The sequence below is a fragment of the Phyllostomus hastatus genome, unplaced genomic scaffold (assembly GCF_019186645.2).
Source record: "Phyllostomus hastatus isolate PE091 unplaced genomic scaffold, TTU_PhHast_1.1 phas_contig_17, whole genome shotgun sequence".
NCBI classification, from domain to species: domain Eukaryota; kingdom Metazoa; phylum Chordata; class Mammalia; order Chiroptera; family Phyllostomidae; genus Phyllostomus; species Phyllostomus hastatus.
The window spans coordinates 19,391,208-19,419,206 of NW_025333664.1; the positions used below are offsets into that span (position 1 = coordinate 19,391,208).

The window sequence follows — 27,999 nt, forward strand, 5'->3', positions numbered from 1 at the left end:
CCTTGGCATATCGGATGACCAACTGAGCTCACCAACTGACTAACCAACTGAGCTAACTGGCCAGAGCCGATATTGGCTATTCTCCCCCTGCCCCATTTTTACTCTGCCATGACCGCAAATATTGTCCCCACACTTGGGTAGGTCTCTTTCTGCTTTCTCACCTTGGCCCAGGTGGGAGTCTTTTCCTCTGAGAAACCACCCACAGCCCCCAGGAATGGTGTGTCCAGGAGGGGAGCCCCTCCCTCCATTCTAGATGCTCCACCCAGACCTGCCCTGGCATCCATGACTGTGGCAATTGTTGGTGAGTCTTTCTCCCCCCTGTTCTGAGGGCTTTTAGCCCATGGAAGCATCAGCTCTGGGTGTTGGTCATGACAGGATAAAGACACTAGTTAGAATTTATTAAGTACTTCCTATGCTCCGCCCTATAAGGTAAGTGTTGCTATTGTATCCATATTACAGAGGAAAGAAAAATGAGGCTTATTGTGGTCAATTGGCCCAAAGTTAGGAAGCACCAATGGTGTCTGATTCCAGAACTTCTACTGGTAAGCACTATGCTGCTCTGCTTTCCCATCATACTCTCCGCTGTACCGGCCACCACGCATTCAGACGAGATCCGGCGCGTTCAGGGTGGTATGGCTGTAGACTACACCACCACCCATTCATTTGAGAATGCTAGATGTAAAGACACAAGAAGGAAAGGGACAAAGACCCTGCTCCCCAGCTCCATCTAAATGAACATATGTGTGTTTACACATGAATACAGTTATACAGACTCTCAGATGCCTATTCATTCACACATACAGTATACACTTTCCCCACCACCACAAATGTACACATACACATATATTCACACTCACACAATGCACTCATAGTCACATCTCATATACTCAGTCACACATATTCAGACATGCACAGTTAGGTGTTACTCAAGACCAGTGCTTTAATTGTCAGGGTCCTGGGGCGCTAGGTTCGACCTGTGATCTGTGAGCTGACCATGACACCCCTCCCTTCCTCTTCCCTTCCATTCATTCCACAAACATTGCCAGCTGCCCGCTAGGGGCAGGCGACCAGGGAGAACAGCTGACTCAAACCTGGCCCCTGCCCTCAAGGAACTTCCTGTTGGTCATGACCAACACCCAGAGCTGATGCTTCCATGGGCTAAAAGCCCCCAAAACAAGTAAAAAAACTGCTGACTATCTAAGTCCATTAAACTTCTCTGAGCACTGGTTTCTTGTATCAGAGGGAGCAATAAGTTGCCTTTTGCCAGTCTGTCAGGGCAGCTGGGAGGTTTACATATCACACAACCGAGGCAGGCAAAACCTAGGAGCAGGGTGCCCTCTCCTGGCAGTATGGGGTAATGGTTGGCTCCTGCCAGACAGAGACTGATGGTGGAGGTTGAGGGGTGCTGTCAGGACACCCAGCAAACGGGGCAGTGGGCTGGGGAGGGGACTCTTACAGCTTCACAGCAGGAGCTGCCTCCCGTTTTCTGCCTGCTAAACTCCTCCTCCTTCAGATCTCATTTCGGGACGTCTTCCCTGACCCTGGACCAGCCTGGGCGGAGAACCCCTGCTACAAGTTCCAGAGCAGCTTCTGTGTCATTTTGCATTCCTCTGTGGGATTGTTTAAGCAATGTATATCTTCCCACAAGGGAAAGGATCATCTGAGAAATGAAAAGGAGTGGAGCACCCCAGACCGTTGAATTCCTAGTGTCTCTGGACTAGGTTCTCAGCAAATGTTAGAATAAAAGAATGAAATACTGACTCCAGTGGGAATTGGCCAGCCCCTCTGGGGAAGACTCCAGCCTCATTCGGGGACATTTGAGGCCTGGACTGGAGGACATCCTGACCTCCACCCCAAGGACAGCCGATCTGGAGTTTGAAGCCAAGAAACACCACAACATGAGCTTCTGGGCAGGCACCTGGGAGCAACGATTCATTCTACAAATACTGGGTGCCTTCTGTGTGCCAGGACCTGAACTGGACATTGGAAATACAGCAACAGACAAAACCAGACACACTCCTGACCCTTCCAGAAGTAGTGGGACAGCCATACACATAATCACATAATTTTGACATAATGACATATAATCACACACACCCCCATTTTACAGGTAGAATGACTGAGGCTCAGCGAGAGCACTCACCTTGTGGGGAACATTTCCTTGTATTCTATAAGTCTGGAGGACTCCTTCAAGGGGAGAAGTGTGTTGGTGGAGAGTGTGGCCAGCTCCTGGAACTTCCGTGAGCTCCCTCACCAGCCACAATGGAGCAGTCTGGGATGAGGGGGCTTGGAGGGAGAGGGAGCCCTGTTCCAAGGTCTGTAAGAAATCCTCCTACCTGTGTACTCCACTGCCCAGGCAGTGACATCAGGGCAGACTCAAAGGACAGTTTATAAATCCAAGGGAGGCTGGAGGGAGAGATGTGGAAGGAATTGGGGAACAAGGTAGACATCATGATAGGATTGGAGCAGTGGGGGTTCTTCCCAGAACTGCATTATTCTGTCACATCCTTACCAGTGAGTGTCTTCAGCATCTGGAGATTCTCCCATCTCACAGCGTCCCAATTAATCCAAAGTCTGAGCGCTGGATGCTGGAACGAGGCCAGTACAGATGGCCCCTCAGCCAATGGGCAGGCTCCTTCCCTCTCCGCCCCTCTCCTGCCTCCACACTGGGGATCTCAGTGTCTACAAAAGCAAACACTGAAAGGGCAGGTTCAAAGGGCAGGCAATGCAGCCACATGCTTGGCCTGTCTCTGCCTATTGTTTCAGGGGGACCCCCTACACACAGCCACCATACAGTCTGCTGCTGGTGCCCAGACTGGAAGAAGGCCAATCTGACAATTATTTATCCAAGGCAGCCTTCAGTGGAGTTGGACAGCGGGTAACCCTGAGGACGTGCTGTCAGCAGCTGCTTGTGTATCTGGCCTGTTGGCACATATAGGAAAATACCTATTTGTCTGTTTTTTGCCTTTTATACAACTAGCAACATAGTAGACATACTGTTCATGTTGCTTTCCTTTTTTCTTCACTTGACAATGGATCATTCCCTATCAACGGATAAACATCTCCTCTTTATTTGTTGAAGATTTTATTTATTTATTTTTAGAGAGAGGGGAAGGGAGAAAGAAAGAGAGGGAGAGAAAAATCAACGTGTGAGAGATACATTGATCGATTGATTGCCTCTCGGATGCTCCCCAACCAGGGACCAAACATGCAACCCAGGCATGTGCCCCGACTGGGAATCAAACTGGAGACCCTTCAGTTCGCAGGCTGGTGCTCAATGCACCGAGCCAGAACCAGCCAGGGCAACATCTCCTTTTTTAAAAAGTGGCTGCCTCAGCATTCCACCAGGTGGAATGCACCGTTTTTTATGTAACCAGTCTCCTACCAAACAACATTTAGACTGTTTCCAGTTTTTTGTTCTTATCCTCATTTAACTCACAGCATTTCATCTCACTGAGATAAACTCTTAGAAGTGGAACTGCTGGTAAAAGGGTATGTGAGTTTGTAATATTAGCTATTACCGGAGTGTTGCCCGTGAAAGTTGGACTAAAGTACAATCCCGAAAGCAAAGTATGAGGGAACCTGCTTCCCCAAAGTCTCACCAACAGTTATCACATGTCTTCATTTTTATCCATCTGACGGTACACTTGCAAAGTTTACCTCCCCGACCCCACCAGCCAACCACGTCAGGAGTCTGGACTCCACCCCATCTAGCACTACTAAGAAATCCCTTCCCCTCCCTGGTATGTTTTTATTTTTCTGTCGTTGTTTGTTTCTTTTCCATTATATAACAATAATAGGGGCAACCCACCAAGAAGACAAAGCACAACTGAAATGAAAGGAGAAACAGACAAATTCATAATTATGATTGGACACCTCAATACCTCTCAACAATTGACAGAACAACTGGACAGAAAATCCCCAAGGATATAGAACCCAACAACACCATCAGCCAAGTACGAACTGATGCATCCAGGACACTCCACCTAACAGTGCATGCACATTCCTTTCAGTGCTCAAAGCACTTATGTACAAAGAAACAAGCAAAATATAACCAAAGACACTGACATAGAGGATAGGCTGACAGTGACCAGAGGGGAGAGAAGAGGGAATTTCAGGGGAGAATGGGAAGGGTTTACAGGAACAAATTTAAAGGACACATGGACAAAAACTAAGGGGGGGTGGTAATGGGAGGGAAGTGGGGAGGGTTGGGTGGGTGGGCTGGAATGGGAGTAAAAGGGAGAAAACTGTACTTGAACAATGATTAAAATAAAAAAAATAATTAAAAAGTTTTTTAAAAAGCACTTATGTATATCATGATTGACCATATCCTGAGACATAAAACAAATCTTACCAAATTTAAGATAACTGAAATCATACAGAATGTGTTCTCTAATCACAGTGGAATCAAACTTGGTAATCAATAACAAACGCCCTGGCTGGGTAGCTCAGTTGGTCCCAGCAGCAACTTTCAACCTGTGTGACGCAAGAATTTTTAAAACATGCAATACCTGGCTCTTTAGTCAGGGGCGCTGACCTCTCTTCCCTTACATTGTCAAAAAAACAAAACAAAAACAAAAACCAAAAGCACCAGCCCTAGCTGGTGTGCCTCAGTGGACTGAGTGCCAGCCCATGAGCCAAAAGGTTGCCAGTTCGACTCCCAGTCAGGGCACACACCTGGGTTGCAGGACAGGTCCCTGGTTGGGGGTGTGCAAGAGACAACTGATTGTTTCTCTCTGTCTACTCCCTCCCTTCCCCCTTCTAAAAATAAGTAAGTAAAATCTTTTTAAAAAATGCCCGAAGCCAACACAATAGCTGCCCAGTGTAAATGAATCAAAATTATACCTATTTTTTGTCAGATTGGCAAAAATGTATTTTTGGTGTGCTGCAGAATTTTTGTAATTATTTTATGTATGCCATGAGATGAAAAAAGCTGAGAATGATCAGGTTAGAGCATCGTCCCCATATGCCAAGGGTGTTCCCCTGTCAGGGCACAAACAAGAATCAACCAATGGCCCTGGCCAGGTGGATCAGTTGATTGGAGCATCGTCCCATACACGTCCCATTGTAGATTTGATTTTCCAATAGGACAAGTACCTAGGTTGTGGGTTTGATCTCAGTCGGGATGCATATGGGAAGCAACTAATCAATGTTTCTCTTTCTCCCATTCTTTCTCTCTAAAATCAATTTTAAAAACCCCAAAAACATATCCTCAGGTGAGGATTTAAAAAAAAAGAAGAATCCAGGCTTGACCAGTGTGGCCCAGTTGGGTGGGCATTGTCCTGGAAAGTGAAAGGTCACCAGTTTGATTCCATTAGGGCACATTCCTAGCTTGCAGGTTCAACTCCTGATACGGGTGCATCCAATTGATGTTTCTCTCTCACATCAGTGTTTCCTTCTCTTTCTCCCTCCATTCCCCCCTCTAAATAATTAAATAAATAATGATTAAATTTTTTTTAAAAAATCAACAAATGAATGCATAAATAAATGGAACAACAACTCAATGTTTCTGTCTGGCTGTCTCATGAATCAATGAATAAAAAGAGATTTTAGCCCTGGGCAGACTGGATCACTTGGTTGGAGCATCCTCCTGTAACCAAAAGGTTGTGAGTTTGATTCCTGGTCAGGGCACATACCTAAGTTGTGGATTTGATCTCTGGTCCAGGTGTCCAGGTCCAGGTGCATACCAATGGTCAACCAATCGGTACTTCTACCTTGCATCAATGTTTCTCTCCCTTCCTCTCTCTCTAAAAGGAATGAAAAAAAATGTCCTTGGGTGAGAATAAAAAATTAATAAATGGTAATGCCTATTGCTGTGGAGCTTATTGCAAAGTTCTGTCACCCAATAAATTAGGAAATATTTGAAGTACATAATTATACTCATTTTCAGAGAGTACTGAACCACATTTCCAGAGGGTAATTAGCTTGGCAAATTGGATCAAGACTTGGACAAATATTGATATTCCCTAAGCAAGCAATTCTATTTCTTGAAATTTATCTGAAGCCATAATGCATCAGAGGGGTCAAATTAATGCAATGATTTTCTACCTTTTCCATCTCATGGTACACATGAACTAATTACCAAAATTTTGCAGCACACCAAAACATATATTTCTGCTGATCTGACCCCACAAAAGGTATAATTTTGATTAATTCACACTGGACAGCTATTGTGTTGACTATTGTCATTTTTTCAACCAATTTTATTTTGTTTTAAATATTTATTTGAGAGAGAGAAGCATTCCTTCATTGTTCTATTTCTTTATTTACTCAGTTTATTCTTTAAAAAACATTTTATTTATTTATTTTTAGACAGAAGGGAAGGAAGGGAGAAAGAGAGGGAGAGAAAAACTAATGTGTGAGAGATATATTGATTTTTGCATGCCCCATGTGGGGACCTGGCCCTCAACCCAGGCATGTGCCGTGACTGGGAATGGAACCAGCAACCTTTGGGTTTGCAGGCCAGCACTCAATCCACTGAGCCATACCAGCCAGGGCAACACTGGTTGGTTCTTGTATGTGCCCTAATTGGGGGTCAAACCCGTAACTTTGGTGTATCCAGTCAATGCTCTAACCAACATGAGTTAGCTGGCCAGTGCCAGCTGTTGTCTTTTTTTTAAATCCTCACCAGAGAATATGTTTATGAGTTTAGGGAGAGAAGAAGGTGGGGGTAGAGAGAGAGAAAGAAACAGATCAGTTGCTGGTGATAACCCTCCATGTGATCTCTATTTCTGTGGATTTTGTTCCTGTTCTAGTTGTTTGCTCAATCTGGTTTTGTTTTGTTGTGTGTGTTTGTTTGTTTTTTTTTTGTTCAGTTGTTGATAGTTGTGAGTTTGTTGTCATTTTACTGTTCATATTTTTGATCATCTTTTTTATCTTAGATAAGTCCCTTTAGCATTTCATATAATAAAGGCTGGGTGATGATGAACTCCTTTAACTTGACCTTATCTGGGAAGCACTTTATCTGCCCATTCATTCTGGACAATAGCTTTGCTGGATAGAGTAATCTTGGATGTAGGTCCTTGCCTTTTATGACTTCCAGTACTTCTTTCCAGCCCCTTCTTGCCTGTAAGGTCTCTTGAGAAATCAGCTGACAGTCTTATGGAAACTCTCTTGTAGGGAACTCTCTCCTTTTCTTTTGCTGCTTTTAAGATTCTCTCCTTATCTTTAATCTTGGCTAATGTAATTATGATGTGCCTTGGTGTGTGCTTCCCTGAGTCCAACTTCTTGGGTACTCTCTGAGCTTGCTGGATTTCCTGGAAGTCTATTTCCTTTGCCAGATTGGGAAAGTTCTCCTTCATTATTTTTTCAAATAAGTTTTCAATTTCTTGCTCTTCCTCTTCTCCTTCTGGCACCCCGAGTACATACAAGGTAGGCTTGTTAAATCTACATAAGCAGGAGTATCGACAGTTCCCAGAGGCACTTTCCAACTGAGGGACCCTGTCATGTCTTTCCCATGTTACTTACTTTGCACTAGCCAAACACCTTCCCTGCTCATCAGTAAGCTGAAGATAGAGTGTTGACAAAACGTGCACATACCAAAAAGTGAAACGAAATTGGTTTTGAGCATTTCCTCTTTCTGGAGAACAAAACACATATGCATGTAACAAGCTACGAAATACAAATTGTGTAATTTTGGTGATTTTGCATATTAATTAAATGCTCTTATATTTACTTTTAAAACTGGCATTGTACAATATAAAGATAAATGGTAAAATTTAACTTAAAATTTTTTCTTTACTTAGACTGACATTACAAATTTTAAAGCCCCATAACAAGACAAGAGAGAGACTTTAGAAGAAAGGCAAAAGCTTTATATTTTAGTACCTTTAATGGCATACCACCAGTCCTCAGCCCCCTAGTTCCCGGGTTTTTGAACAAGGGTCCTGCTAGGCTGGATGCCTGGAGAACAGTGAGGAGATTGGTACACTGATCCAGATGGGATATGATGAAAATTGGAATAAGGCTATTGGCCATGGAGTAGATAGAAGGGGATGAATTTAAGGGCTCTTTTGATGATAAAACGGGAAAGTACTGGATGGAGGGAGGCGCCAGTCAGTCAACGAGATGAAGAGCATAAGAAGTAGTAGGACAAGATAAGGGTACCCATGTCCACCTTTTCCATTTACCATTGTACTAGAAGTCTAGCCAGTGCAGTAAGGCGAGAAAATAGAAAGCAAAACAAAACACTGTCAGAATCTGAAAAATAAGAAAACTGTTATTTCTTACAGATAATATGATTGTATACACAGTTATTACAAAGAATTTATAAGCAAATAGGAATTCATTAAACTGCAAAATAGACCAATCTACTAAAAGCAATTCTTTTCTATATATTTGCCACAAACATCGAAAAATAAAAAAATTAAAAGATAAACTTTAAATAACAAAAAATAGCCCTGGCTGGTGTAGCTAAATGGATTGAGTGCTAGCCTGTGAACTAAACAGTCGCAGATTCGATTCCCTGTCGGGGCACATGCCTGGGCTGAGGGCCAGGTCCCAGTGGGGGGCACATGAGAAACAACCACAGATTGATGTTTCTCTCCGTCTCTTTCTCCCTCCCCTCCCCTCTGTTAAAAATAAATAAAATCTTAAAAAATAAATAAATAACAAAAAACACATAGGAATAAATATAACAAAAATATATTCAGGATCTTTATGGAGAAAAATATGGAACTTTACTGAAAGATATTAAAGAATATCTAAATAAATACCAAAAACAACATGGCTCTTGCTGGTATAAGTTGGTTGGTGGGTCATCCCATACACCAATAGGTTGCAGGTTTGATTCCTGGTCAGGACACTTATCTAGGTTGCTGGTTCAATCCCCAGTTAGGGAGCCTACAAGAGGCAACCAATCGATGTTTCTCTCATACTTCCATATTTTCTCTCTCTCTCTTTCTCTCTCTCTGCCCCCTTTCTCTCTCTCAAATAAAAGCAATGAAAAAATCTCCTCAGGTAAAGGTTAAAAAAAACACATTAAAAGTGTGAGAAGACAAACTACAGACCTGGAGAAGATATTTGCAATATATATAATTAGCAAAGGACTAGTATACAGAATATGTAAAGAATTCCTATTATCTAAAAAGAAAAAGCAAACCATCTATTTTTAAATGGGTAGACATGATGGGTTATAGCATGTGAATAAATGTTCAACCTCATTAGTAGTCAAAGCAATGCAAATTAAACCCACAATAAGGTATCATTTCACATCTGCCAGATTGACCAAAAATAAATAAAAATTTTATATAGGAAGTGTTGGTAAGGGCATAAAACAAGAATTTTTATCACTGTTGGTGAGAATGTGGATGATGCAACCATGCTGAAAGTTTCATATTACCTAGTTAAGTTGGTAATGAGCACATCCATTCAGGCAACTACACACACACACACACACACACACACACACACACATCTCCATCCCAGAATGTTAGAACAGTATTCTCTGTAGTAACAAAAACTAAAACAACCCGAAGTCCATCAATAATAGAATGAATAAATAAATGGGCTATACAAAAATGAAAATAAGTGAGTCCACAACTTTCAACATCTATACAAATGGCTCTCAAAAGTAACGTTGAAAGAGAAAAGCAAGTTGAAGAATAGATACAGTATGATTTCATTTACAAAAAGGCAAAAAACAGTCAAACTAAACAACGTATTGTTTAGTACTAAACAACGTATTGTTTAGTGATGGTGAAAAGATTACGACAAAATTCACTGCAGCGATAACTCCAGGCTTGGGGAGGAGCATGTGACTGAGAAGGGAAACAGGTGTCACCTGGAGTAAGACAGTGTTTTATTGAATGAACACTTGAATTACCTGAATATATATGGTCACAATGGCCATAAGTGTGGATGAGATGGCCCAGGAAGATAGAGTGTAATAAGAGGTAAAGGGAAGCCCTGGCTGGCGTAGCTCAGTGGATCGAGTACGGGCTGCGAACCAAAGTGTCGCAGGTTTGATTCCCAGTCAGGGTACATGCCTGGGTTGCAGGCCATGACCCCCAGCAACCGCACATTCATGTTTCTCTCTCTCTCTTTCTCCCTCCCCTCTCTAAAAAATAAATAAATAAAATCTTAAAAAATTGTTTAATTTAAAAAAAAGAGGTAAAGGGAACATTAACACTTGAAGACGCTAGTGAAGGAGGAAGTTGCTAAGGCCTGATAAGGAATCCTGTGAACAGTGGGAAGAGAGGTAGGAGAGTGGAAACCAAGGGCACATAGATGGGTTGGGATGCAGGCTGAGGCACATCTGCCGGATTCAGCCAATTTTTAAATACAAAAATTCTATGAAGCATTGAATGATTTAAACACATGTAGTAAAGGTATAAAAACGCATACAAACTTATCTAAACTCAGGATAATGGTTATGTAACTGGAAAAGACACTGGTGTTAGGGCTACCTGTCACTACCAAATCCAATAAACAATGACAGTGATTGTATCTTTTATGGGCGCTTTATCCAGATGACTGGCGACCCAAGAAGATGGTAGGTTCATACCCTAACAAACCATCTTTCTTTCTCTTTCCTGGCCAGATCTTTTATAAGAGGGGGTAGGGGAGGACAAACAAGGTGCCGTGAGGGCTTTGAGATTCAGAAGATGCAACATTCCTGTCCTGGGCAATTAGCTGTTCCCAAGGGAGGGGTGGTCACACAAAAGGCCCGGATGCCTCCAACTTGTCCCCAGGCGGTAATCTCTAGCCAGTGCCCCAGGAGGTCGGTTGTTTTCCCCAGGAACCAGGATGGGCCTTATCTGTAGTTTCTAAAACAAAAGCTTTAACATACACATTACTAGTGAGACTTATAACTTTTTACCTTAAGCTAAAATTTTCCAAGTCTTGAGTCCCCTATCAGTTAGGTTGGAAGAGGGTGGAAGGTCTGTAATTCTGGGTACTTGACAAATTGCAAATTTCCATATAACCTGTGTGGTAGATATCATTCGGCACATTTTACAGATGGGGAAATGGAGGCTCAGGGACGTGAACTGGTTGCAATTTCAATGCCACTCTTTTTGACATCCAATTCCCTGGCTGAACGAAAGAACGGCCTCTCATTTGCTCTCAGATTCCCTTCCTGACCCACGTGGGATAAAACCTGCTCTTTTCTCAGCAGAGATCGGAGTTCGGCTCTTGGTCCCGCCCTTGTGCGTTGGGCCCCGCCCCGGAGGGCTCAGTCCTAGCGGGATCATGAATATGCAAACTATGGAAGATATTTAAAGGCGCGGGCGCCAGGCGCAGATCTCTCACCGTTGCAGCCCGCCCAGTCCCGATACCCAGTCTGAGGCCCGGCCCCCTTCGCCTCTATCACTCCGTGCGGAGTCACCGTCAGCATGTCGGACAAACTGCCCTACAAAGTTGGTGAGTTTCAGGACATGCAGCAGGCCATTTCTGCTATGTGCACCTTGAGGCCTATACGGTGGTGAACGCAGAGATGAAGTCGGGGGCTCAAGACCCCCTTGAATCGCTTGGCTGGGCGCGATTGTGGCTGCGCGAGGCGGCTTGGGGGTTGGAGTTTTCGCGCCGTGACCAGCTAGTCGTGGTAGGCGGCCGCGGACTACAAATCCCGGCGTGTCTCGCGAGGCCTAGTGCAGCGGCGCGGGTTGTGGAGCGGAGCCGCTAAGCGCCGTCGTGTTTTGCACGGCTTGCTGAAGCAGGCTAGGAGTGCGCACCTGGCGGCAGAGAGGGACCGCTAGCATATGCCAGAACCTGCTCTAGGAGGTCCGGAAACAACTTCCGGGGTCTGGACCGGCCTCTTGGCCACTTGGGTGGTCCTGGACAAGAGCTGGTCCCTCTCTTGAGCCTCCTCCATGGAAGGCGAGGACACTGGAGCCCCCAAAGGCCGCTGAAGAGAGGCTTGGACAGCGAGCCCAAGGCTGCTCACTGGTCGGCTCACAGGGGACTTTGAGCTTGTTACTTAACCTCTAGGGTCACCCGCCTGGCCAACAGGGGAAGACCTGCAGAGAATCTGGAGGAAAATTTGGAGTGACTAGAAAAATCCTTCCTGCTGTCCTATGGATTGAAGCTGATGTACTGATAGTTTACGTTTATTGGGCGTTCACTGGGGGCTGGGCTCCACCTTCTACCCTTATTCTAGATTAACTCATTTTACTCTTCCTCATTTTATGGTGGCTATACTGAAACACGGGCAATAAAGGTAACTTGCCTACAATCTTACAGCTGGGACGAGGTGGAGCAGTATATGAACCCAGGCTGTGTAGGCCTCTGAGTATGCTTTTTCACCAGTGTATATTTGTGAACACACTTGGAACAACACTAGTAGTGAAGTTTCAGCAAAAACCGGTTCGGGCTGGTTAGTAAGTTTTAAAGTAAATTCAAGACTTTAAATCTGGGGTCAGGCATCAACATTTATGGAGCATTTGTGTATCTGGTGATTTGCATGTGTTAACAGAATAATCTTGAAGAGGTGAATTTTATCCCATTGTGCTATACAGAGAAAGAAGCTGGGGCTTTAATGGGAAGTGATTTGTAGAGATTCTGTGAAATACAGTTGACCTTTGTACAACGCGGGTCCACATATATGTGGCTTTTTTTCAATAAATATACAGGTGGCCCTTTATGTCTCTGGGTTTCACATTCATGGTATTTTCCCATCAGTAGTTGGTGGAATTAGTCCATGCAGAGGGCCAACTGAATGCACTGTTCTATGCCATTTTATATGAGGGACTTGAGCATCCATGGATTTTGGTATCTACATGGATGGGTCCTGGAACCAATCCCCTATGGATACCAAGGGATGACTGAAGTCTGGGGGAGTCAGAAGTTATACCCAGATTTTTGGCTGCGCAGGGTCATTGCCTCTAACTCCTGCATTGTTCAAGGGTCAATTGTAATAACTTATCAGTAGTAGCTCATGAAGTAGTTAGTGGCCAGAGTAGACTGTTGTCCCCATTTTGTGGATGATGAAACTAAAGCCCAGAAAGGATAAGTCAAGGTCACATTAGTGGCAGAGTTGGAATAGAGGCTACTAAGAGAATGATGGGTCAGGGTTGAGGGCATCAAGTTGCGTGGGAGGAGAGAAGGCTGCATTTGGAAGTGAGGTAGCTCAGCTGGGTAGGGTTGGAGGGAGGAAGCCCCCATTGAGGAGGGCATACTGTGTCGGACCTTACCCATATGACATCTTTAATCCTCAGGACTCAGCAAAGTTGGGGATGATTATTCCCACTTTACAGATGAAGAAAGTGAGGCTCAGAGAGGGTCTTGCTATTCTTCTTGGCTTGTCCGGGCACAGGTGTTCCTGCAACTTCTTTAAGTCCTCAACTCCTGCAGGACCAAAAGCCCCAGAGCTTAGGGTGCCAGACCTCCTGTGCCTTTGGGGTTGAGGGATCCATGGAAAATCTGAAGCTGGCATAGTTGCCAGGAGGGGAGGGGAGTTATTTTTAGCTAGAGGGACAGATGGTGACAGAGGGGGTGGAGCTTAGCAGGATAGGACAGCAACCATTGTCCACTACTGCTGGGCCCCTCTCAGGAGCCTAGGGAAGGCCTCTGGCTCTAGCTCTTCCTGGCCACCAGTGCCACTTCTGCCACTGACTGGCTGTGGAACCTGGGGCAAACCCCTCTCTGGGCCCTCTCCTCATTGGTAAATGCTGCAAGTTGTACAGGGTTTAGATTTGTTTCTTTTTTTTGCCACCCCTGTCTTGTGCCAGCCCCTTTCGAGGACTTTCTCTCATTCAGTCTTAACAACAGATATGGTCAGTAAACATTTGCTGACCACTTCTTTGTGCCAGGCCTTGCTGGGCACTGGATATACAAAGGTGACTCAAGGATGAGGTTGGGACAGACTTGTACACAGGTAATGTAGTATCGTTGTCCCCATTTTATAAGCGTGGAGTTCTGTCCACTTCTATCTCCACAGCCACCACCCCAGTTCTGGTCAACCTCACAGTTCTTCCTGGGTCTGGGTCAATCTCTTGCTCCATAGATACATGCAGCAACCAAAGAGGTCTTTTGAAAAGACCAACTATTCATGATATTGTACAATACTTCCCCTTAAAATTCTGTAGTCTTCCCACCTTACTGAGAATAAAATCCTGACTTATCCTGCTCCCTCTACTAGAATCACCCTGGTTCACTCCGTTCCTCCAGCAGGAATATACCAAGTTCTTTCCTATGCCCAGGTTTTTGCTGAGCACCTACTATGTGCCAAGTCTGTAGTAGGTGCTTGGGGAGGAGCCATCCAGGCTAAGAAAACTGCTTGAGTTAAAGCCTTGAGGTGGGAGTGAGCTTATTAGCTTGTCTGAAGGCCACCTGTAAGCAGATCCGTGTGGTTAAGCAGCTAGGAGGCGGGGAAAGAAGGTGGGGAGGTAGGTGGACAAGCTCAGAAGTCATGTGGGTAGGGCCTTGAGGCCATGTGAGGAGTTGGGATTTTATTCATGGGTTAGGGGAAGCCACTGGAGGTTTGTTTTTTACCTTAGCAGAAGGATGGAGGTGACATAACGTAAATTTTATAAAGCTCATAATAGTATCCTTTTTTCCTACCTGAGAAGTTGGACAAATTTGAGACATTAGGGTGGCAGATAGAAGCCAAAATAAAACTCCATTACTAATAACATTGGAGCCAGAGGATGTAGATTAGTGTGCAGTCTAATGATCCCCAAAATTCAGTTACACATCAGTTTCAAGTGAGGCGGGCCGGGTAGGTCTCTGTGGAAGAACATGCTTCCTGCAGGCAGGGTGACTGGTGCTTGTTTGCTAAAGAAGGGAGAGATGAACTGAGCATGCCCAATTTATTCCTCCCAAGTTTACTAATCAGACAAGTCACTCCCTCCCTTGGGACAGAGAGGAGCCGAGAGTGTCACTTACGCAGATGAGTTCTCTCCATGGGGAAACATCAGGAGTGGGGGAGAAGTGTTTTCATACCTTTAAGGAGATCAAAGAACTGTGTGGAATCCAAGGTGTTAAATAATGTCACGAGTGTTGAAGTCAGCATGAGTGATGATGTGGAAGATGGATGGACAGCCGGAACTAAAGTTAGGGAATGAGGAGGTTGGTAGGTGGCAGCAGAAAGGGTAGTGGGAAGTGTGTGTGTGTGTGTGTGTGCGCGCGCGCGCGAGCGCGTGCTGATAGCTAATTTTTCAAGAGGGTACTTACCTGTGTTATTTACATGTACCTGTGTGATTCTTTGATTAAATGTGTTTTCCCAGAAGACTATAAACTGAGGTTAGCTAGGGGTCGTGCCTTTCTTTTTTGACTGCCTCAGCTCCATAAATCCTTGTTGAATGAGTGAGAGTCAGTGACTAGATTGCTCAGCCTGGTTGGTGGGGTGAGCTGCTCATGGAACTGCCGTCCATCCTGCCCCTGCAGCTGATATCAGCCTGGCCTCTTGGGGACGCAAGGCCCTGGACATCGCCGAGAATGAGATGCCGGGCCTGATGCGCATGCGGGAGATGTACTCGGCTTCCAAGCCACTGAAGGGCGCCCGCATCGCTGGCTGCCTACACATGACCGTTGAGACAGCCGTCCTCATTGAGACCCTCATCGCCCTGGGAGCTGAGGTGAGGCCTGCAGCTGTTCCGTGCAAAGTGGGAAATCCAGTGCGGTGCCCCCTTGGGCCCATCTGGGGCGCCAGCCTTGTCACAGTGTTTTCACTTTTTGTGGTGACTGTTGTGCAAATTCTTTTTCTGACTGGGAAGATAGTCCTCAATTCACATCCTCCATAAAGGAGCTGTGGTAGGAGAAATTCAGATCCTGTGTCAACTGAATCATGAAAGAACTGGCTCTCATTGGCCCTCCTAGGGTTGTCTGCCTGCCCTGGGCCAATCATGGCTGCCAGAAGGATGTTGTTCTGATTGGTTCAGCCTGGGTCATGTGTGTGTGATTGACAGCTCTTTTAGCCTCTTCAGGAGTTTCAGAACTAGATAGCTTCCTAAGGAGGTCAGGGTATAGCAGCCAAAACCAACTAACAGACTACACTAGAGCTCAGTCCTAGGACCTCTTCTTTCTTTTCAACATTCACACTCTTGGTGATCTGATTTTATGGTTTTAAATACTGTCTATATGGTGATGACTCCCAGAAAAATGTACCAGCCTAGACTTTTCCCCAGAACTCTGGACTTTTATATTCAGTAGCTGATGTGTTATATCCACTAAGAAATCTAATAGACATATCAACCTCAGCATGTCCAAACAGATTCATGATTTCATAGGCCACTCTCCACCCCCTTTCTGTGGTCTTTCCCACATAAGCAAATGGAAACTAAGCCTTCCAGGTTTTCTTAGTTCAAGAACCTGGGGTCATCACTGACTCTTCTTTCTCTCTCACTCCCACAACTAATCCTGCAGCCAATCTGGTTAGCTTAGCCATCAAAATATACTCATTATCACCTCCACGACCACTGTCACATCTCTACTCTGGCCTCTTACAACATCTTCAGTTGTCTCCTTGCTTCCTTGTGAACCTGTTCTTCACAGCACCAGAGTGATGTTTTTATAACATAAGTTGGGCCTTGTCACTCCTTTGGCATCCATTCATTCACCAGGGCCCCCACTCTATGTTCGCAGAGCTGGCTGGGCCTCTATCACAAGCCTGTCACCTCTAGCTCCAGGGCTTTTCCTTATCCTTGTCTAGTGACCGTAGTGCTTCTGTGACCACAGTCCATCTTGCTGGCTCTTCTAGGTGCAGTGGTCCAGCTGCAACATCTTCTCCACCCAGGACCACGCAGCAGCTGCCATTGCCAAGGCTGGCATTCCGGGTGAGTCCTGCTTGCTGCTGGGGTAGGGGTTCTGCTTCTCCATGTTTGCTTCACTAACTCCTACTGTGTCAAGACTTCCCTGTGGCAGCAGAGAGGAGTCATGGCCACATAATCCTAGCCTGATGACCCATAGGAAAGAGCTATTTTGTCCTACTGTCATCTAAAATTCTATGGGAGGTGCTTATTGTCCCAGCTTAAGTCATGTGATCAACAAGGTCAGGATTTTGTGGTTGGGAACCACTTGGTGTGGAGGAGGGGAAGTTCCTTAAAGGAAGTGGGTCTGTTTCCAAAAGAATTGGTGGGGACTACTGGTGAGAAAAAGAGCCCCAGAGGTTCATTGCCTGGGGTCTGATGGTCTAGGATGCTGGGGAATGACCAAAACTAGGAGGAAGAACTTTCATAAGCTGCTGGAGGAATTGGCATGTTTTCCTGGGCCTGTGGAGGGGAGTGGTTAGCTCTGATGGTGATTAAGTAGGACCTTCATTAGTCCTAACTAGCCTCAGGTGAAGAAGAAAGGGTCAGGAGGATCCGTCCAGAGACTTACTGGAGCTGGATAGGTATGTCTCCCATTTCTCAGCCTTGAGTTGGGCTTCATGGCCCTTTTCTGGGAAATGCTTTGTTTTGAAGACTGTTGTCTACCCCAGTTTGGCAGAGGGGCAGCCTTCCCTGCTTGGCTGGTGGCCTTTGCTCACAGGAGGTTCATGGGAGCCCCAAGCACATGTCCTAGTCATACCATGTGATGGGAGAAGCCTGGACTGGCAGTAATGTCTGGCACAGAGAAAGTGCTTCATACATAGTAGCTGCTATTAGTAATTTTTTGGCCAGACTTTGCCTGAGACCACCCACCACAGAGACTGTGGGGCCCTCAAGTCCTTTCAGTGCAGAACAGTCCTTAGATCTTGCCTTGTGGGTCCACCTGAGTTTGCCACCCTGCCTCTGCAGCACCCCGTCCCAGCATTTTGAGTTGGAACCTGGTCAGTGGGTTGATGCTCCAGTCCTTGGTGCCCAGATGGAAGGGGATAGGAAAGTAAATAATTATTTCCAGTTACCTATATCCGGCCTCCATCCCACTTAATCCATACTGTTTTCCCCATTCACAGATGAAGAAACTGAGGCTCAGAGAGGTGAAGGGATGTGCCCAAAATCACACAGCTGGCAAGTGCAGAGGCAGGATTTGAACTTAGATCTCTCTGGTTCCAAGTTGTGTTCTTACTACTGCTGAGTCCTTAGAGGGGCTAGAGGTGTCTGGGCATGGGAATTAGGAAGGAGGTAGTATTGTTCCAGGTAGTTGCCCTGCAGCAGGTACCAGTGAGGAAGGCAGACCCTGATGTGCCACTCACCCCCCCTCCCCAGTGTATGCCTGGAAAGGTGAGACAGATGAAGAGTACCTGTGGTGCATTGAGCAGACTTTGTACTTCAAAAATGGGCCTCTCAACATGATTCTGGACGATGGCGGCGATCTCACCAACCTCATCCATACCAAGTACCCACAGCTCTTGTCAGGTGAGTAGGGTGGATGGGTAGGCTGAGTGTTGGCAGTGTAGATGGAGCCTGCTTGCCTGTGAGGATGCAGCAGGCCTGGCAGGATTCCCAGCACTTCAAGCAGCAGATTCTGTGAAAGATAGGAGAATGGCAGATCCCCACAGACATGCTGGGGCCTGGGCATCCTGACTTCTAATGGTGATGGCAGGGTGGGGGCAGGGGGTCTGGCTGAGATGGTGGTTTAAGAGGAAGTATAAGTCAGGGCTGGGAATGAGTCAGCTTTGTTCAAAGTAGTGCAGAGAGGAAAGTAGGGTGAAGGAGGCAGTGAGTGCAAAGGCCCTAAAGCAAGAAAGGACTGACTCAGGAAACAGGAAGCCAGCATAGTAGTTTCCTTCACTGGGAGGGAGTACTATAGAATGTGGCTGGAACTTTAGTGAAGGCCTGATGTATGAGTACTTAATAGGCTAAAAGAATTTGGCTTGAGCCCTAGCTGGTGTGACTCGGTTGGAGCATCGTCCTGTAGACCAAATGATCACAGGTTCGATTCCGGTCACGGTGCATATGAGAAGGCAACCAACTGATGTCTCTCTCTCTCTCTTCCTCTCTCTCACCCCTTCTCCCCTCTCTGAAAACAATGAAAAAAATTGTCCTCAGGTGAGGATAAATAAATAAATGAATGAATTTGGCCTGATCTTGAGAGCAAATAGAAATAGCAAATAGAAATAATTGGAGGGTTTAGAAAAGATTTCTCTGACAATGTACATGTTCAAAATGCCTGCTGTATGGAGGATGGGTTGTGGCTGGGAGATCAGGTGAGTGAGGATGGTAGCAGGGCCTAGGGCAGTGGCAGTGGGAACAGAGAGTTCAGAAGTAGTTGGGAAGTTTGGGAGTGTCCTGGTGATGGATGATTGTGTGGACTGTGGTATCAGTCACAGATTTGAACCCAGAAAGAGGAGTGGCTTTAGGGGGCAAAGATGAGGGATTTGGGTGAGTTAAGGTATAGGCTCTTGGGGCTTCATTCCAGAGGGATCCTCTCCCCTGGCCAGTCCCTTGAGCAGTCCCTTCCAAGCCTGAGGCTCACCCCTCCTCCTCATGTTCAGGCATCCGAGGTATCTCTGAGGAAACCACAACGGGGGTCCACAACCTATACAAGATGATGGCTAATGGGATCCTGAAGGTTCCTGCCATCAACGTCAATGACTCCGTCACAAAGGTGAGCATGTGGGGCAATGACAATTCTAGTTGTTGGCTCTCAGTGCAGCTCAGGAGTAGACCCCAGAGTAAGGACCCCCAGGAAGGCTGCAGGCTAGGGACTTGAAGGTTCATTTGAGGAGAGGAAGGAGACTGTAGACTGAGGGTAATTAGTATATTAAAGAGGGGAAGAACTATACAGTGAGAACTGGGCATCAGGAGCTTTAAAGTGAAGCAGATTCTCTGACTGGGCAATCTCTCCTAGTAATTGATCCTGAAGAAGCCTTCTGGATCAGCAGAGAAAGCCTAGCAAGAAGGTCTTGGGGCTGATCAGGGTGAGAGGCATATGAGGACATTAGCTGGTGGGGAGAAGTCACAGATGATCAGCACAAGGCCCACCAGGCCTAGGTTCTGGGAAAGGGTCTGAGGCCCCGGGACCTTGCCTGTCCCTATCATCCCCTTGCTCCCTCTCCTTTCAGAGCAAATTTGACAACCTCTATGGCTGCCGGGAGTCCCTCATGGATGGCATCAAGCGGGCCACAGACGTGATGATTGCGGGCAAGGTGGCAGTGGTAGCAGGATATGGCGACGTGGGCAAGGGTTGTGCTCAGGCGCTGAGGGGTTTTGGGGCCCGAGTCATCATTACTGAGATTGACCCCATCAACGCACTTCAGGCTGCCATGGAGGGTACGATAGGGTGAGGGATGGCTGTCAGCCACTGGGACCAGAGGAAGGGCAAGGCCACCCGAAATGACCTGTGGCCACTGTCTCTGCACAGGCTATGAAGTGACCACCATGGACGAGGCCTGTCAGGAGGGCAACATCTTTGTCACCACCACAGGCTGCATTGACATCATCCTCGGCAGGTAGGTGCCAGGTAGGGATTCCTAGGGAGTGAGGGAAGGGGTTGGCTTGGGGCTGCTCTTTGTCCCTGATGGTCTCCTATGGGTTTGGGCTTCTCATAGACACTTTGAGCAGATGAAGGATGACGCCATTGTGTGTAACATTGGACATTTTGATGTGGAAATTGATGTCAAATGGCTGAATGAGAATGCTGTGGAGAAAGTGAACATCAAGCCCCAGGTGAGAAGGCCCAGCCCTTCCAGCGGGGAGGGCAGATGGAGGGCTGAGGGGGTCATGCTTATGGGCTGGCCACCAAAGGAGGGCAGATGAGGAGGCTCTGGCAACCTGGGCAGCAGGATGGGGGGAAGAGGGCTTGGTTTCAGGGTCACTTCCATCAGAATTTCAGAGTGAGGCCAAGGCATCCCGTTTTTTAAAGGTCCCGAGATGACTATGACGTGCAGCCAAGGTTTAGTGCCACTGCATTCGACTTACTAAGCGTGGTGTTTGAGCGCATGGGCTCTGTCCTCAGACTGTCCAGGCTCGGATAGGAGCTCCTCCTTAGTATGTGACTGCAGACAAGTTTAACCCTTTAAATTTTTGTTTATCTGTCAAGTGGCGATAAATCTTGGGGCTGTTATTAGTCGTCTGTATACGTATACATATAGGTATAGTTATGTGTATGCTCTTAGCCCAGGGCACATGGCAATAATAATAATAATGACAATAACAACATTAGCTTAATACTTATTGAGTACCTGGTATGTGCTAAGCCGTGTGTCAAGTACCTTACAATTCTCTTTAAATTCTCACAGCAGACCTGTGAGATTTGTAGCTCAGAGGTGCTTGATAAATACTGTCTGTTACTGAATGTGCCAGGGACTATGCTGGAGGTTATTATTTCTAGGGCAGTCCAGGCCCTTCACAGGTGATGTTGGAAGCAGGGAGGCCTGCCGGATAAGAGGGTAGGATGAGGCAGGGGTGGACATTGGGAGCATTGCCCTACCAGCCCTCAGTGCTGCTCTACCCACCTGCAGGTGGATCGCTACCGGCTGAAGAATGGGCGCCGCATCATCCTGCTGGCCGAGGGCCGGCTGGTCAACCTGGGCTGTGCGATGGGGCATCCCAGCTTTGTGATGAGCAACTCCTTCACCAACCAGGTGCTGGCCCAGATTGAACTGTGGACCCATCCGGACAAGTACCCTGTTGGGGTCCACTTCCTACCCAAGAAGGTGGGTACCCACCTCCAACCCTGGGCTCACCACACAGGGTTTTGCCAGAGTTCACTTCTCTACCCTCTTAGAGATCCACACAGTATTCCGCAGAGCAGAAATCATTCTTTTCATTTAATAGAGGAGGAAACTCATGCCCAGGATAGGGAATGATTCCCAGAGTGGCTGGGCTAGGTGGTGAGAGGAGCGTGGGCTTTGTAGGGAGACACACCCCTGTTTGAATCTCAGCCTTACCGCTTAGAGGCTGTCTAACTGGGGCAAGTTAATTTCTTTGAGACCTACTTTCTCCTCTCCCTCCTTTAAGGATTGTAAGGATTGGGGGTCACAAACCCACATGCCCATAGAGATTGGGCAGGTGAGTGAGTGAACTGGGGTTGTGGGGGACTACAACAGAAGAGCACATACCCCAGGGAGGGGTTCTCTAACTGTCGATAACCTGGAACCCGGGCCCATTGGACCAGGGCTCCTGACATTTTAAGAGAAGCCAGATATTAAGATCTTTGTATGAAATACTCAATTTTTAAATATAGGCAACTTGTTACAGTTTTGAAAAATATCCAGGTGGGTCAACTTGGAAATATCTGTAAGCCATATGCGGTTTGCAGGCTGTAGGACTGTGGCCTTGGAATGAGATACCACTAACACACCCAGCATAGCACCTGACACACCCTGGGTGTGTGGTCAGAGTAACCGTGACAGGGAGGTCCTCTGACATCAAACCCAGTGCTCCTTCTAACACCCCATGTAAGGTGCATACCCTCAGGGGTCAGAATTGCTATGTTTTAGTCCTGGCTTTTTTTTTTTCTTTTTGCCAGTGTCATGGGTGAACATGGCTTTGCCACATAGTCTGTCTGGGCCTCAGTTTCCCTATCAGCTAAATGGTAAGAGTAGCTCTTGCTCTCTAGCATTTGGCTACTGGAGAGGCTGTGGTGGAGTCTCCATGACTACTCCTCTCACCCCTTGAAAGGCTGGTCCTGCAAAGTGAAATAGGAAGAGGCCCGGTGTCCTCTCAAGGCCTGAGCTATCTGTCCCCAGAGCCAGCCAACTCCTTTCCCCCTAGTTTTCCTTGGGCACTTCCCTTGGACCAAATGTTTTACCCATAAGCGCCCCAAGGGCTGTCCTGTTCTATGCAGCCTGCCAGGTGCCCAGCCTTGTTGTAGAGTTAGAAAAGTCTCATTTGACCTCCAACTGATTCCACCTGGAGGAAAGATGGCTGTGAATATGGTGAGAAATTGGACAAACCTTTGAAATGAGGTTAGTATTGGAAGTAATAAGGCAAAGATCTCATTTCCCACCCCAGCACATGACCCCCATCCTTCCCTCCTTTGTCAATGGCAAGACATGGACAGGGGACAAGACACCCTCTGCTTCATGCCTTCCATTCTGATAAGTGGGCCAGGGATTAGGTACCTTGGTTAACAATGACAGAGAGAACAGTCGCCATTTATTAAGCTATTGACTTGCACCAAGGAGTCTATCATTGATCTTCATAATGGCCATTGAGAGATCCATCCTACAAATGAGGAAACTAAGGTTCAGAGATTGACTTGCTCCCACAGCTGTCGAGTACTGGACCAGGAGTAGAACCCAGCTCTACTTTCTGTCCAAGTTGTTCACCATTATGATACCCTGCCTTTTGAGTGTGGGTACAGAGAGAAGGAAGAAGTGTGTTCAGGGCTAGGCCAGGCCAAGATAAGATTCACTGTGTACTCCAGGAGTTGAAGACCTTCATTCTGCCTCCAGGACTAACATGAACGTGGGCCTGGTCTCTGCTCATATCTTTGCCTGCCTCTCCCCAGTTTCTTCATCTGTTAAAAAGAAGAATAGATCCTGCCCTCCTTAGGGGTATTTGTGAGGGTCTAATGAGACAGTGCATGTGAAACCACTTGGAAATGTAAAAGTTCTCGGGGCTGGGCTGTGGTCCAAAGCTGTTGTATCATCATAGGATGGGACTTGGGATATTCGAGATAGAGACCCCACCCAGAGCCAGAAACTGAGAAAGTGAGACATCCTGCCCACACACACATAAACACACAGTTGACCCTTTTCTAAGTGCAAACACTTTCCCTTCTTTGCAGACCCTTTTATGCATTCCGGCACTGGTCAGACTAGAAATTGGCTTTATCTAACCCCAGCCTCTGTCCTCCTTGGTTTCTGTTCCATCTTTTCAAAGCTGCCTTGGAGTCCATTAGTTGAGATACTTGAGACAAGTTTGGGAGTTTTGGACTAGGGTTCAAATCGTAGCTCTGAGGGTAACTAACTATGTGCTCTTGGGCAAGTGATTTTACCTTTCTGAGCCTTGATTTTTACATTTGTAAAAATAGGATGGCAATTTTTTAGCGGTCAGGATCCTTTTGGTGGCAATTGGTAGATAGAAACCCTGTTTAAACTGTTGTGTTATCTATTGCTAGATAACAATTTAACCCCAAAATCTGTGGCTTAAAACAGTAAACATTTATTATTTAAGTTTGTGTGGGTCAGGAGTTTGAGAGCACTTTGGTGGGGTGGTTCTGACTTGAGGTTCTCCGTGAGGTTGCAGTTGTCTGAAGGCCAGGCTGGGGCTGGAAGAACCACTTCACTGTTGGCAGGAGGTCTTAGGCCCTTGCTGCATGGGTATCTCCGTAGGGCTGGTGAAGTGTCCTCATGAGATGGCAGCTGGCCTTTCCCCAGAGTAAGTGGTCCAGGAAAGGAAAGAAGGTAGCTGCAATGTTTTTTAGGACCTAGTCTCCAAGTCACACACCATCACTTCTGCTGTATTCTGTTCATTAGAAGTGAGTCACTCAAGGGGCAAGGAATTAGGCTCTACCTCTTGAAGGAATATTATCAATTTCTAGACAAAGAAGAGCATATTTTAAAACAACCACAACTAATTTAATCTGAAAATAAACTCTGTTGGCTATACAGGGTTAGGCAAAAGTAGGTTTACAGTTGTCCATATGGAAAATAATTCAATAAGTAATAATTAGTAATATAAGAATAAGCTGTGTTCCATGTACTCACGACTGTAAACCTGCTTTTGTCCCACACTGTACAATGGAAGAGTCCAAGATTCAGATAGTGGGCCTAGGGATTCAATGATTATTGGAGCTCTGTGTTTCTCTGTCTCTTACTATTTTTATTTAAACATTTATGCCACTTGTCAAATAGACTTAACATTAGTAGGCTGGGACTGATACCCTTCCAGTTTAGGAATCCCAGGGAAATTAGAGAGATCCTATCTCCTCCTGCTATGAAAACTGCTCTGGCTCTGGGTGGTGTGACTCAGTGGATTGAGTTTTGACCTACAAACTAATAGGACTCTGCTTTGATTCCCAGTCAGGGCACATGCCTGGGTTGCGGGCCAGGTCCCCAGTTGGGGGCATGCAAGAGGCCCCAACTAATCAATGTTTTTCTCCCTGTCTTTCTCTCTCCATTCCCTTCTCTCTAAAAATTAATAAATAAAGTCTTCCCTGGCTGGTTGTGGCTCAGTAGAATCAGCACTGGCCTGAGAACTGAAAGGTTGCCGGTTCGATTCCCAGTGGGGGCACATGCCTGGATTGCAGGCCAAGCCCCCAGCTGGGGTTGTGCAAGAGGCAACCAATCGATGTTTCTCTCCTCTTTCTCTCTCCATTCCCCTCTCTCTGGAATATAAGTAAAATCTAAAATAAATAATAAAGATCTTTTTTAAAAAAAAGAAAAGAAAAATGTCCTAGCTTCTTGGGTTGGTAGAAGGTGAGAAAGGAAATGTAACTGATGGTCCCCCCAGGGTTACTTGGAGGGGAGGGTGTAGCATGACTCCATCTTGAGGAAGAGGACAGGATGAGGTAGTATGTGTAACACGTGGCATGTACCCCAACAGAGCAGTTCTTACCTTTATTGGCAGCAGGTTGCAGGTAAGGGTTCCAGAGCATGGTCCTGATACCACGTCTTCTTGTGTTTCTCCCCAGCTGGACGAAGCAGTAGCTGAAGCTCATCTGGGCAAGCTGAATGTGAAACTGACCAAGCTGACTGAGAAGCAGGCCCAGTACCTGGGCATGCCCCGTGATGGCCCCTTCAAGCCAGATCACTACCGCTACTGAGGACCAGGCCTGCCCTTTCTGCCTTCTAGCTGCTGTCCTTGCCCAGGTCCCACCTCTCCTCCCCAAGAGCAAATGGCGCCAACTTTGAGAATGGTTTGTTAATGTCCCCCCATTTACTTCCTGGGGCTGCTCACTCAGTCTTTGGCCTCCGCTGCATCCCTCATACTGTTCCATGTGTGGCAGGGGGAATTGAGAAACCCCTCCTCCAGCCCTGGTCACCGTGATATACATGGGAACCAAGAGCTCAGGGGTTTTAGAACTGCTCACTCAGTCAGTCTTTCCTTAGGCTGGGAGTTGGAAGTGATGGTCACCACGCCTGTGCACTTTACTGCCTCTCACCTGGCCTATTGATGTTGTACCCACGTTCTTGGTTTACAGGTTCACTGGCTCCTCAGCCCGTGACAGATGAGAAGGAGCTGTATCAGTGGGCAGGGAGGAACTTTTGGAGTTTGAATGCTCCTGAGAGTCTGGCTTAGTTAGTGCTGGACATTCTCTTAAACCTCAGAACAATGAGGTTGGTACTTTCAGTCCCTATTTTACAGGGGTTATAAAATATACTGTTATGGGATAGCCAAGAAAAGACAAGAGAAGTGACAGCCAGAGGTTGAGAGGGGCCAAAGAATCTTAAAAGCAGGCATAGATCTGCCACCACTTTGTAATGGTTCCTATCACAACCCTGGATCAAAAAGAGATTAATTTGGTTTATAATGTTTATTTGTATAATGCTTATGTTTGAGCAGAAAGGTAACTAAATAAAAATTTTGGTGCCTAAAAGAAGTTTGAGCCTTTATTATAGATAATCCGCTGCCAGCAATGTCAGCCATGAGCAAGGGGTAATATTTGTGTGCTGATGAAGATGTGGTGTGGGATTATAAGTGCTGCAGGCAAACCCTTGGGCCTGCAAAGATGGGTAAAGTGTAGAGAACTCTTACCTCTTTAGGCCTGTCTCTGGTAAACAGCTGTTTTTAACCCAATCTAAGACGGTCATTTAACAGGTGAATTTAACCCTTTATATTTATTATAATTCCTAGTTGCATTTATTTCCTCTACCTTAATTTTTGTGTCCCACTTCATTCTTTTTCTTCCCACACCCACTTTGGATTGATCTTTGCAGGACTATTATTTATTGAGCACCTACTGGGTGCTAGGAGCTTTGTAGTTGACTTTCTTTATTCTCACAAGTTTATCACTAACATCCTAATCTTATAGATGAGAATGGAGACTTACAGAGGTTAAGTATCTTTCCTAAAATCACACAGTTTATAAGAGGCCTTAGCATGAATGAAATCACAGAAGGGTGGGTGGAAAGTTGGGTTCCCTCCTATTTGTCTCAATGGTCATTTACTGAACCCCTGTTCTGGTCTTGGAAATCAAAGCAAAATAAGAACCCACCTGGGAACGGTAACTGGAAACTACTCTAAGGGTCATCTGCTGGATGGAAGGCCTGATGGGGATGGTTGAGACCTGATGCCAGCCTGCTGGGATCTCAAGATAGAGGGAATGGGCAAGCACCCAAGCAGCTTTGCCATCTACTGGTACATCTTTATCTGCTCAGTCTTAGGATCAGTAAGAGAAAGGCAGCAGGGAAGAGGTGGAACTTGAAATAGATCTTGAGAGAGAATTTAACAGAAGGAATTGAAAGCAAGGGTATTCCAGGCAGCAGAACAGCTTAAGCAGGGGTGAGTGAGGGGGTGGGGAGTAGGAGAGTTGTTTGGCTGTGCTTTAGGGGAGTTATGAGATGGAGGACTAGAAAGGTGGCCTGGGGGACGGGAAGGGAGGGTTTGAAGCATCAAGAGAAGACCTTTGGTTTTACTCCTTGAGCTGCAGACTCCTGAGCTGTCCTTTTTTAAAAACGATGTTATTTTTACAGAGAGGGAAAGGGGGGGAGAAAAACATCGATTGGTTGCCTCTTGCATGCCCCCAACTAGGGACCTGGCAGTCAATCCAGGCCTGTGCCCTGACTGGGGATCAAACCCACGACTTTTCGGTCTGTGGGATGATGCCCAACCTACTGAGACACACCAGTCAGGGCGAAATGTCCCTTCTTGATTGAACATTCCACACTTGTGGCTTATTCATTTTTGTGTTCTCAGCCTTTGGCTATGAGGTGGTATTATTACTCCTATGCTACTAATGAGGACAGAGATTCAGAAAGGTCAAACTGGCTGATCCTAGATTATATGGTAAGTTGTATGTATATATGATATGACTCTGCTGTAAATAATTTACCAACTTTGGTGGTTAAATGATTATTAGTCAAAAATGACATGGGACCCACTTCTTAACTGATCATGACACCACTGATCAAAAGAGATCAAGGTTCACTACCATGCCCACTGTTATTTCTTGCACAATTATGTGCCAGGCATTGTGCTAAGTAGGTGCTTATTTATTCTTCACGATAACCTTATAGGGACTTAAATTCCTATTTTACAAATCAGGAAGCAGGCTCTGAGAGACACCATGAGAGTGAACTGGCTTTTG

At 46.1% G+C, this 27,999-nt stretch overlaps 1 protein-coding gene across 1 annotated transcript; it reads left to right on the forward strand.

Moving 5' to 3' along the window:
* The first annotated feature begins 11,211 nt into the window (after positions 1 to 11,211).
* AHCY (adenosylhomocysteinase) lies at positions 11,212 to 26,289 on the forward strand. The gene is made up of 10 exons (XM_045832915.1): positions 11,212 to 11,361; positions 15,325 to 15,515; positions 16,637 to 16,712; positions 18,066 to 18,215; positions 19,295 to 19,407; positions 19,865 to 20,072; positions 20,164 to 20,251; positions 20,351 to 20,468; positions 21,263 to 21,457; positions 25,384 to 26,289. The coding sequence occupies exons 1-10, from the start codon at positions 11,334 to 11,336 to the stop codon at positions 25,513 to 25,515; spliced, it is 1,299 nt and encodes a 432-aa protein (XP_045688871.1). The 5' UTR covers positions 11,212 to 11,333; the 3' UTR covers positions 25,516 to 26,289.
* The last annotated feature ends 1,710 nt before the right edge of the window (positions 26,290 to 27,999 follow it).

Excerpts from the sequence above, each read along its gene's own strand:
- AHCY (XM_045832915.1), top strand. The coding sequence starts at position 11,334 with ATGTCGGACAAACTGCCCTACAAAGTTG. Across the intron at positions 11,362-15,324 it reads CAAACTGCCCTACAAAGTTG|CTGATATCAGCCTGGCCTCT; the intron begins GTGAGTTTCAGG and ends CTGCCCCTGCAG. Across the intron at positions 15,516-16,636 it reads TCATCGCCCTGGGAGCTGAG|GTGCAGTGGTCCAGCTGCAA; the intron begins GTGAGGCCTGCA and ends TGGCTCTTCTAG.